This window comes from Centruroides sculpturatus, unplaced genomic scaffold (assembly GCF_000671375.1).
Source record: "Centruroides sculpturatus isolate CEXI.00-Female unplaced genomic scaffold, Cexi_2.0 scaffold519, whole genome shotgun sequence".
Lineage (NCBI taxonomy): Eukaryota > Metazoa > Arthropoda > Arachnida > Scorpiones > Buthidae > Centruroides > Centruroides sculpturatus.
In genome coordinates, this window is record NW_019384900.1 from 408,177 (window position 1) to 420,476 (window position 12,300).

Here is a 12,300-nt window from a genome sequence, read left to right on the forward strand (position 1 = left end):
ATTTTTAAATTTTTGCTGGATGATAAAATTTTCTTTAAAAATTAAGACGTAGTCACTTCCAAAAATTCTTGGGTGATGATCATATTTCTTTTTGGAAATGACTATGTCTTAATTTTTAATGAAAATTTTATCATCCAGCAAAAATTTAAAACCTAATTCTTTATCTTTAAACTTGTTATGTTCTATGCGGCTAATGCCATTTTTGTTCTAATTTAAAAACTTGTTTGAAAATCTATTTGGTTCCAATTCTTCCTGAAGATGACATTTATAAATACATCGAAAGTGCTCGTAGGATATTAAAATGTTCTTTAATGCCTTTTTATGTGAATTTTTTTCTTGAATCAGTAAAATTGTTGAAGTGACATCCAATCTACATATTTAAATATTTAAAAATGCTGTAAGATTAGAATCTCTAACATTCTGTAAAATTTGACACTTGATGCTGGTTCCTAAAAGAGGCTGAAAACATTTTGTTTTGTATTTAATGCAAATACATATTTGCTGGAAGATTGTATGCATGATATATAGTTTTTAATAAAAAAAAAACCATATTACTAAGTTATCTGTTGGAGTATTTATTGGGCTATATTAAGGCTAAGTAATAATCAGATATTGTTTTGTATGTGATTATTAATTAGCATTAATATAGTCTAACAAATAATATGGCAGGTTATTTCATAACACTGATGTATCAGGTTGAAGTATATGTTAGAAAAATATACATAAATAAAATTTTATTTTATTATTTTAACCTTGAAATTTTAATGATATTAATATTTAACAATGAGTAAAAAAAATATTTTAAAATATTTGTTGAAATAAATTATTATTTTTCAAGTAAGAACTAATTAAGAAATGAAAAAGTAAATAAGACAGTTGTTTAAAAAACTGTTTAAACTAGAATTTTGATATTCTTAGAAATGAAATTAGGCATTATTTGTTTTCATAAAGCGATCTTGCCTTTTTAAATAATTTTTTTAAAACATGTACTATAAATTTATGTAACATTTTTTTCAATACTTCTTGTATATACATTATTATAACACAAAGATAAATATTAGAATATCACAATTACATCATTTTTATCTGAATTTTACTATCAAAAAGGAAGATGGTCTCTACAAGAAACTTAAAGAAATATAAATAATAGAAATTTTTGTAATGATGGAAATCTAGACCATAAGGTTGATTTATGTAAAATAATAAATATATGGTAGTTTTAATAAATATAATAATTTCTTACATGTCTTTTTATCAAACAGTAAGACATGATTTTTGCCAATCGATGATGATAATGTCATATAAAACATAACTATAATACATATAAAGAATCCTCTTTAAGTTCCCAAAAAACAAGTTGTAATCAAAGAACATATATTGGACTTTGATTTCCCATTGGATCAATGTAAGTTATTATGTGATATATATGAGGTGTAATCAAATAAAACACATTTGGGCTGATTTATTAATATGAATAAGTGATTGAAATAAAAAGATCAATGCTTAAGGATGTAAAAATATACCAGATTTTATTAGAAATCTCTATAGGCATTAAGTTTTCTATTTATTAATTTTTTACAGTGAATAAATTTTCATATATGATGGCATATTTTGTTTAGTTATTATCATTATTTTCTTGTTTCTGCTTTATTTTGTTATATTTATAAATTGTTTATATATTATATGGGTTATAAAATAATTTGACTTGTGAGAAATAAAATGATTTTTACATAACCAAACGATTTCCTTAAATAATCGGGCTATAAATCCACTAATTTAATGATTAATACTAAGTAATCTGCTACTAGAGGTAGATGTTAGGTGCTGTCTCTTATCTAAATTAATAATTATAATTTTAATAATTTCTGAAATAATTTAGAATCATCTGGAAGAAAAGAACTGATTCAAGGCAGTTGAACTTGCAACTTCCACTTGCTATGCCACGCGCTTGCCATTTGTGCCACCCAGACCCTGAGCAAGCCTTTGCTTCCAGATGTATTTAAATTTAGATATAACCTTACGTAGTTAATCACAGTGCTGCTGGGGACAACTTCTGTGCCCATGGCCTAAGTACATCTCTGCAATGGCACGGCACTCAGTCAACTAATGCTTTACTTGCTTGGGGTCTGGGTGGTGCAACTTTAAGTGCATCTCATGGCAAGTGGAAATTACAGGTTCAAGCACCGCCCTGGCCAATTCTTTTCTTCCAGATGATTTTAAGTTATTTAATAAATTATTAAAATTATAATTATTAATTTAGATAAGAGATGGTACCTAACATCTACCTCTAGTAGCAAATTACTTAGTATTAATCATTAAATTAGCAGATTTATAGCCCGATTATTTAAGACGATCGTTTGGTTATGTACCTATATATATATCGGGCTTTGGGATGTTTGATATACTTATAAAATGATTTTTTTTTTGTTTATCATTCTTATAATGAAAAAATAATGATATGCTAATATCAGTTTTTATATTATTTGTACAGAATGAATAAATTTGGGAAATAATGATTATAAGTCATGAGTTAGTATTGTAACAAAAATTAATATGCATTATTATATGCATGTAGCAAATTAAAATTCATTGCAGATATTATAAGCTATATAAAGAATATATATCAATTTGTATTCAGTAGTAGTTTTTGTTTGATATTAAATAACTTTATCATCTAGATTAGAGATTTGGGATTAATAGTTTTGAGATAAACTATGGTCTTCATTTGGAAAAATTGTAGATCTATAAATTTCCACTGTTGTCCATCTGTCTNGTATTTTATTCACCTTTCCTGATGGAATATGAGTTTAAATGTAATTTGAAATTTTTAAAAATCTATAGATTTTTTTTTAGTGTACCATACTTACATTTAAATGTTTTTTATAGGAGTGTTCCATTTCAGCTTGTGAATCTTAGGAAGACCTATGAATGAGGTTAAAAATGTTAGTTTCAGTAAAAATGTGTTGCTGGAAAGAAAAGGAGTTTGTAAATACTTGGCATTTTTTTCTAGTTTTGTTGTATATGTCACTGTATTAGATTGTAGTAAGTGCTTCAGTCCCATTTTTACTGTTGATTGGAATGCTGCCCCACTGCTGGCATGCTGGTCTGGAGAGCAATCTCACATGACAGTTATCTGTAGTAGTGGTATGAGGTACTGTACATTGATGACACTGTATGTTTAGGAAATCCTGCATCTTCATGCTGCTTTTTAAGGTAGGGCTGCAAACAGCAATTTCCAGTGAGATGATGCAAGGCCACACATTGCTAGGGTTCCTAGGAATGTCTTGATCACATTGTTGCACTTCCTTGGCCTGACAAGGAATATTGTAATCACCTATTGCCATTGTTATTAGATTTTCACTAATTTAGATTAATCTTTCTAATTTCTATTATGTACCATTCTAAGAATGCCAATCCAGATCAGAGGATACCAGAAATAAGCAGTTATTACAATTTCACTAAAGTGGAGTGGACACATTGGATAAAAAGTATTCTAAATGCTGTACATGAGAAGAATCATAGCTAGTATCAGTCTGAAGCATACATAGAGAAGGCACGTTAGACTGTTGCCTAAGTGTAGAATGTTGGAGAGGTGCTAAAATTGGATTTCAATAATTAATGCTTTTATTTCAGATTATGAGAGAGAATATGTTGTTTTTTCATTTATTTTTTAGTGGAGTTTAGTAACTACTGATTACATAAAATATTTTGTAATTTTATTTGTATTATAAACATTATTAGTCCTCACCTTGTAAATAGAATAAATAGAATAGTAATAGAATTTTTCTGGTAAGAGAAGTTTTCTACTTAAATTGTCATCAGGATATCATACATGACAATGTTTCAGTTAATAATGGTCCCCATTGTCCTGTTTAGAACTACGACTACATCTCTGGAATTTAAGTCTGATTATGCCTCTCAGGTGGTCTTTGATGTACCTTGCAGATGGGTGTTAAAATACAGCTTTACCTATATTCAAAAAATGACTAGAACCATTGCTATGCATAGGTGGCTTATGGCCATATTTTTTTTTAAACGTTAGATGTTTGTGGAATAAATACTTAAGTTTTATATAATTTCTATAAGGGCAATTCAAATATTATAAGACTTGATTTCATGAAATTGTTAGTACAAGACTTAGAATGAGAACTAAAAAAAATGAGTTGTCAATAAATGATTAGCACGAGTGGCTGTTGAACTTACACTGTGTATATGTCATATTTTAGGACCTTATCTTCTAATTGGCTGGAATCTGCTGAGTGGTTGGACTCTACATTTCATTTGCTAAATGGTTCAAAGTTTGGCTAGCACTCTATCTACTGATTGGTTCAACTCTGTGATTTTTGTTGGCTGATCTGCATGTGATTGACTTTGAGTTCCAAGTTAATTATGGTATAAAATTTAGATGGTGTTAAACTGAAGAATCCTGCTTTGTCCAAGTTATGACATGCAGTTGCCAGAAAGTCTCCTGTTTTCATGTTAGATTTTTGTCTTATAATAATGTTTTATATTCAATTTTGAGATTTATTTTCTATTTAGGCAGGTTTCTGTTTTGTGGAGATTTTATTTTAGATGGATTTTACTGTATTTGACAATAACATTAATAAAAAATTAATTCAACCTTAAAATATTTTAATTGGCTGTACATAGAAATTATATAAATGCAAATGTTTTCAGCACATGTTATGCCATTCTCAAACTGCAATAATTGCAATTCTAGTTCTCTTTTAAGTGAATGAAGTAAATTTATCTGTCTTTACTTCATCTTAAAATACTTTAATATACTTCAGATTTTTATATATAATTAATTAATTAAAGAATTAAACTTGAATATGCATATAAGGATTTGTATGTTTCATGTTATCAAATATGTTTCATAAAATAATGAATTGTAATTATTTAAACTTATATAAAGTTTATATGAGTGATGATGATATATTTAAAATTTTGAATGGATTTTAAGAATTTAATCAAATTTAATATAATATTTAATTTTCAATTCTTTTTTTTAATAAAATTTGTTATGACATATATTTATTATTATTCATTTAAATCTTTTAAAAAGTATGCATTTTTTAATTATAGATTGATAGAGAAATTATCAAGTATGGATATTTATTGTCAAAAATACAATGATACCAGTGTTCAGTATTATTAATTGACGTCAAAAACTATATCAATGGATGACAAGAGAGTAGCAGATTATTTTGTGATTGCTGGACTTCCGGACAATCCGTCACCATTAGAAGAATTTTCACGAGATAACAATACAAAAACAACCAATTCATTACTACCTATTACAGATATAACTGTAATTATTAGAAGTCAAGGTGAAGTAGTTCCTGAAGGCTTTAAATGTATTGAAACTACTCCATTAGGTTTTCCAGCAGATTTAAATCATGGAAGTCTTCGTTCGCCAAGTATTTATTTATGTTATAAAAGAGGGAGAGAAAAACCGCCTTTAGTGGATATTGGGTAAGTGATATGTTTAAATGTTTACTAACTCTTAATAGAAATATTGTCTGATTATATATACATAATGCACTCTTACTAATCTAAACTCTAATCTGAACCAATTTTCTTCATTTTGTGGCTAAATATTCCAACTAAAAACAAAAAGAAAGCATAAGTTATTTTTATAAAATTTTATAGGTTTGTAAAAATTAATATATACTACACATTTTACTAAATATATATAGCAAATATAGTATAAACATTTTTTTAAATATATATTTTTAAAAATATTTCTGTCTGTGTAGTTCTTTATGACTTCTTTTTTTCATATACCACTTAAGTAACAAACAGTTGTTAATGTTACTTTGTTTGAATTATGATTATAATTGAATGTAATGGATTTATTTGAATATAATAGATCTGAAGCTGAAATTAGGATTCTAAAAACATTTATTTTTTGTGACTTCTATAACATTTCAAAGTAAAGTTTCCCAATCCATTATTAACATAAAAACATTAATAATGGATTGGGCAATTTAGTTTCTATAGTTCTATAAAGTTGTTTATGTAACGTTTTAAATCAAGTAGAACTATTACAATTTTTTTTGATTTTATTATTATTGATTGTTGAAATTTATGTTTATAATAATGTTTTATAGAGTTTTGCAAGATTAAATTTATTCAGTTACTATAATACCATAAACCAACAGTATTAATCTTACTAACAGTTTGGTAGAAAATTGAATTTAAAACTAAAGATAAATTAACAATGCTAGATATTTTTTTTACTAAGCTATTTTACATGAAATTATTAATTATAAATAATATAATTATAATAAACTACTAATTCAAGCTTGTTAAATGTGAGGAGGAAGAAATAATCTAATAAAGAAAAACTATCAACTTAAATTTTAAATTCAAATTTTTCAATAATTTACAATTACAATTCATTTAAAGCCATTTATTAATTGGTAATTTTAATTCAAATTTATATTTTAATCAAACTATTTTGATTAAAATATATATTTGAAGGCTTTACATCAAAATTCATGTACCTTATTGTATAAACAATAACATTTTTATTTATTACAAAAAATATAAACTAATTGTATTTAAATCAAACTTTTAAAATAATAAATTAACTTTCCATACTCAGTGCAGTTGACATGAAAGTGAAAAAGCCACATTATAAAATAAAAGACTGAGACAATATCCACCACATGGTAGTCGTTTGTTGATAACTCTCTACAGGGAAGCAGATAACTATTACAACAGGAAGATACTACAGATAACTATGTGTGTGTATCTTCTTGCCATAATAATTTTATTTGTTTAATTTTTATTGTGTAATAATAATTTGTAGAGTATATGTAAAATGTAACACATACATGTTAAAACATACAAAAAGAAAACAATTTTTAAAAATTGTTTTCTTTTTGTATGTTTTAACATGTATGTGTTACATTTTACAAAAGAAAACAATTTTTAAAAATTGTTTTCTTTTGTATGTTTCTGCTATCCAGCCACATAACAGAGCACAACATTCTGTCGTAGGGGGCAGCTGTGACACCGAACTATCCAAGATGGTTCTGCAGCACCACCACATTCCTCTTTGGGACTGTGTGGTGATGCTCAGGTGCTGTGAGGAACGCAATTTGATGTACATTTGGGAGGCCCTCTTTACCACTCTGCTGTCTCCTTGCAACTCTCCCACCCTTGAGTTGCCTGGGATTTGGATCAGTCTATACAAATAGCTAAAACACCTACATCAGCTCCATTTCTATACCCCTACTTTCTCTGCACAGTAAGGTGCATGCATGACTATATTTTATTATTTTTAAACCTTTTGTTAAAAATGGCTAATTGCCATTCCTATTTCCTGTGATGTAAGACATATGCACAATGATGCTATGCAAATTTAAATTAATATGTTTTAAACTGATAATGTCGTTCTTATTCATTTCAAACTAATGGTATTGACTTATACATGGTATTACGACAGAAAGACCTTGTGGGTGAATTGAAGTCCTTCACGCGAAAGTTATTGTCGTGAATTAAAGGGGTGCGAGTTGTACCCCAATGATTGTCAAATGATAAATTCTAAGGCAAGTAGCCTATTGTATAAAAGTCTTATACAAACTTTTTTATATTGTTTAATGTAACACGGTTTAAAGATTAATGAATAAAAGTAAAGTCTCCCTTGTGGTGCAGATAGCGGGGCAAGGGTGATGCTGATCCCCAGTAGGGGAAATGATGATTAACAAATGAAAAAAAAAAAAAATTCGTTCTTATTCTCTATGCAGTAAGGCGCATGTGCGATGCTGTTACGTGTATTTTAAATCTAATTCTTTATTTTTTTTTTTGTTTTTTAAATTAAGACAGTTGCTTCCAAAAATTCTTGGGTGATCATCATATTTCTTTTAAATGTTCCTTAGTAAAAACTTCAGACGACCTGACCTTCCTTTTTAGGCTTCGTGGCCGTTCTGGAAAAAGTTCCTTGAAACATAGAAACAACCAATTAAAAAGTAATAAATTTTTTAAAAATTGGATTTGATGATCTTATGATGTCTTGCTTATTTCATCCTTCTCCGTTTGGGAGTTTCTTTATATCTACTGGAAATTTGCACTGTTTAATGTAGATTATCTTCTATCCTCCCTCTGGCGGCGAATTACTATTAAATTTTAATTTTTAAATTTTTGCTGGATGATAAAATTTTCTTTAAAAATTAAGACGTAGTCACTTCCAAAAATTCTTGGGTGATGATCATATTTCTTTTTGGAAATGACTATGTCTTAATTTTTAATGAAAATTTTATCATCCAGCAAAAATTTAAAACCTAATTCTTTATCTTTAAACTTGTTATGTTCTATGCGGCTAATGCCATTTTTGTTCTAATTTAAAAACTTGTTTGAAAATCTATTTGGTTCCAATTCTTCCTGAAGATGACATTTATAAATACATCGAAAGTGCTCGTAGGATATTAAAATGTTCTTTAATGCCTTTTTATGTGAATTTTTTTCTTGAATCAGTAAAATTGTTGAAGTGACATCCAATCTACATATTTAAATATTTAAAAATGCTGTAAGATTAGAATCTCTAACATTCTGTAAAATTTGACACTTGATGCTGGTTCCTAAAAGAGGCTGAAAACATTTTGTTTTGTATTTAATGCAAATACATATTTGCTGGAAGATTGTATGCATGATATATAGTTTTTAATAAAAAAAAAACCATATTACTAAGTTATCTGTTGGAGTATTTATTGGGCTATATTAAGGCTAAGTAATAATCAGATATTGTTTTGTATGTGATTATTAATTAGCATTAATATAGTCTAACAAATAATATGGCAGGTTATTTCATAACACTGATGTATCAGGTTGAAGTATATGTTAGAAAAATATACATAAATAAAATTTTATTTTATTATTTTAACCTTGAAATTTTAATGATATTAATATTTAACAATGAGTAAAAAAAATATTTTAAAATATTTGTTGAAATAAATTATTATTTTTCAAGTAAGAACTAATTAAGAAATGAAAAAGTAAATAAGACAGTTGTTTAAAAAACTGTTTAAACTAGAATTTTGATATTCTTAGAAATGAAATTAGGCATTATTTGTTTTCATAAAGCGATCTTGCCTTTTTAAATAATTTTTTTAAAACATGTACTATAAATTTATGTAACATTTTTTTCAATACTTCTTGTATATACATTATTATAACACAAAGATAAATATTAGAATATCACAATTACATCATTTTTATCTGAATTTTACTATCAAAAAGGAAGATGGTCTCTACAAGAAACTTAAAGAAATATAAATAATAGAAATTTTTGTAATGATGGAAATCTAGACCATAAGGTTGATTTATGTAAAATAATAAATATATGGTAGTTTTAATAAATATAATAATTTCTTACATGTCTTTTTATCAAACAGTAAGACATGATTTTTGCCAATCGATGATGATAATGTCATATAAAACATAACTATAATACATATAAAGAATCCTCTTTAAGTTCCCAAAAAACAAGTTGTAATCAAAGAACATATATTGGACTTTGATTTCCCATTGGATCAATGTAAGTTATTATGTGATATATATGAGGTGTAATCAAATAAAACACATTTGGGCTGATTTATTAATATGAATAAGTGATTGAAATAAAAAGATCAATGCTTAAGGATGTAAAAATATACCAGATTTTATTAGAAATCTCTATAGGCATTAAGTTTTCTATTTATTAATTTTTTACATTGAATAAATTTTCATATATGATGGCATATTTTGTTTAGTTATTATCATTATTTTCTTGTTTCTGCTTTATTTTGTTATATTTATAAATTGTTTATATATTATATGGGTTATAAAATAATTTGACTTGTGAGAAATAAAATGATTTTTACATAACCAAACGATTTCCTTAAATAATCGGGCTATAAATCCACTAATTTAATGATTAATACTAAGTAATCTGCTACTAGAGGTAGATGTTAGGTGCTGTCTCTTATCTAAATTAATAATTATAATTTTAATAATTTCTGAAATAATTTAGAATCATCTGGAAGAAAAGAACTGATTCAAGGCAGTTGAACTTGCAACTTCCACTTGCTATGCCACGCGCTTGCCATTTGTGCCACCCAGACCCTGAGCAAGCCTTTGCTTCCAGATGTATTTAAATTTAGATATAACCTTACGTAGTTAATCACAGTGCTGCTGGGGACAACTTCTGTGCCCATGGCCTAAGTACATCTCTGCAATGGCACGGCACTCAGTCAACTAATGCTTTACTTGCTTGGGGTCTGGGTGGTGCAACTTTAAGTGCATCTCATGGCAAGTGGAAATTACAGGTTCAAGCACCGCCCTGGCCAATTCTTTTCTTCCAGATGATTTTAAGTTATTTAATAAATTATTAAAATTATAATTATTAATTTAGATAAGAGATGGTACCTAACATCTACCTCTAGTAGCAAATTACTTAGTATTAATCATTAAATTAGCAGATTTATAGCCCGATTATTTAAGACGATCGTTTGGTTATGTACCTATATATATATCGGGCTTTGGGATGTTTGATATACTTATAAAATGATTTTTTTTTTGTTTATCATTCTTATAATGAAAAAATAATGATATGCTAATATCAGTTTTTATATTATTTGTACAGAATGAATAAATTTGGGAAATAATGATTATAAGTCATGAGTTAGTATTGTAACAAAAATTAATATGCATTATTATATGCATGTAGCAAATTAAAATTCATTGCAGATATTATAAGCTATATAAAGAATATATATCAATTTGTATTCAGTAGTAGTTTTTGTTTGATATTAAATAACTTTATCATCTAGATTAGAGATTTGGGATTAATAGTTTTGAGATAAACTATGGTTTTCATTTGGAAAAATTGTAGATTGTTAGAAAATAATAACAAAAATTTTATTTAAGTTTTAATGATTTAACAGTAATTATTCTTTTTGTATATTATTGTCTTTTTTCCATTTTTCTGTATTGATTAATTTTATTAAGAACAAATAATAAAGTATATAAAATTTTGAAAGCCAGTAGTTAAGATATATAAATATGATCCAAATTTGAATAAGTTGACTGAGAAAATAAGAAGTTTAAAATTTACACTTATAAATTAAAATTTTCAAATTATTTATTTAAATGTGTTAATAAAGAAACTAATAAACATTTAAAAAGTGTATTGTTTTTATATGTTGATAAGCTAATTGGAGCTCTTAAATGTAGCAGTTTTCTTCAGGCTATTTTTAGTAATTCAGGCTCTCAAGTTAGTAATTGGAAAAAAACCTATGTTGTTTATCATTAATGTAAAAGCTCTTAAAATTTTATTTTTAGTTCATTTTTAAAAATTCAGTTCTTGATTTCAATTTCTGATTTCTGATAAAATATAGATAGTTGATGATAATATCATTCTTTAAACATAATATATGTATCTGTATTCTGCTTTTGCTTTTCATTTGAAACAAGCTTTATGTGATACTTATATACACCTTTAAAATAATTTAGAATAGTTCTGAATCACTGCTGTCAATAGGCAAAAAATTTTTAGAAATGATTTTAATATCTAGATGAATTTAAAAAACTTATTTTTTTAGGAAAACATTCATATATTAACTGTCATGAGTATTAATAGATTTATTAACTATAACATTTTTAGAACATGTTTCCAATTTTATAAATTTCTAAACATAAAACATTCAAATCTTTGACAATGGGAGAATACTTTGAAAATGTTAAATTTAATATAGCTATTTATTTCTGTTTATGATAACATATTTGTCTGCTTTTTGAATAAAGATGAAATTCAGCTTTATGAATTAAATATAAAAATAAAAGTGATATAAATTTATATTATTAAATATAAAACAATAAAAATGATAATAAATAAAAATTTGTTATAACAGTTTGATTTTCTTCATGTTGAAAAGATGCAGATGTAGTGATGACTGTCATTATGCAGAATTTTATTCAATTATTATATGAATAAAAAATTATATACTGCAATATTTTGAGTCTGCAGTTATAATATTGCAGCAGCATCTGTTTTGAAAATTCTTGTTGAATTAGAATATGAATTAGCTGGGTATATTCAATTAGAGTTGCACAGTTTTATGTCTGGTGCATTAAAATTTTTCGCTCCTCTTTCAATCAACACACTTTTATTAAATGCTAATATACTAATAAATTTGATATGCTAACATACCAATTCAATGATATAACAAGTAATTAGAAATCATAATCAACTAACTGACAACTAAATGCAAATTCCAGCACATAATAAACAAAGAAATTTTAATGTTAAAGTGT

At 26.3% G+C, this 12,300-nt stretch overlaps 1 protein-coding gene across 1 annotated transcript in view; it reads left to right on the top strand.

Moving 5' to 3' along the window:
• Positions 1-12,300, top strand: part of LOC111631470 (C-myc promoter-binding protein-like) — a 50,442-nt gene that overhangs the window by 15,276 nt on the left and 22,866 nt on the right. The window contains exons 2-3 of the mRNA XM_023375715.1: positions 5,086-5,475; positions 10,175-10,296. Of these exons, the coding sequence (XP_023231483.1) occupies positions 5,180-5,475; positions 10,175-10,296 (418 nt within the window). The 5' untranslated portion in view covers positions 5,086-5,179. The remainder of the gene's footprint in view (positions 1-5,085; positions 5,476-10,174; positions 10,297-12,300) is intronic.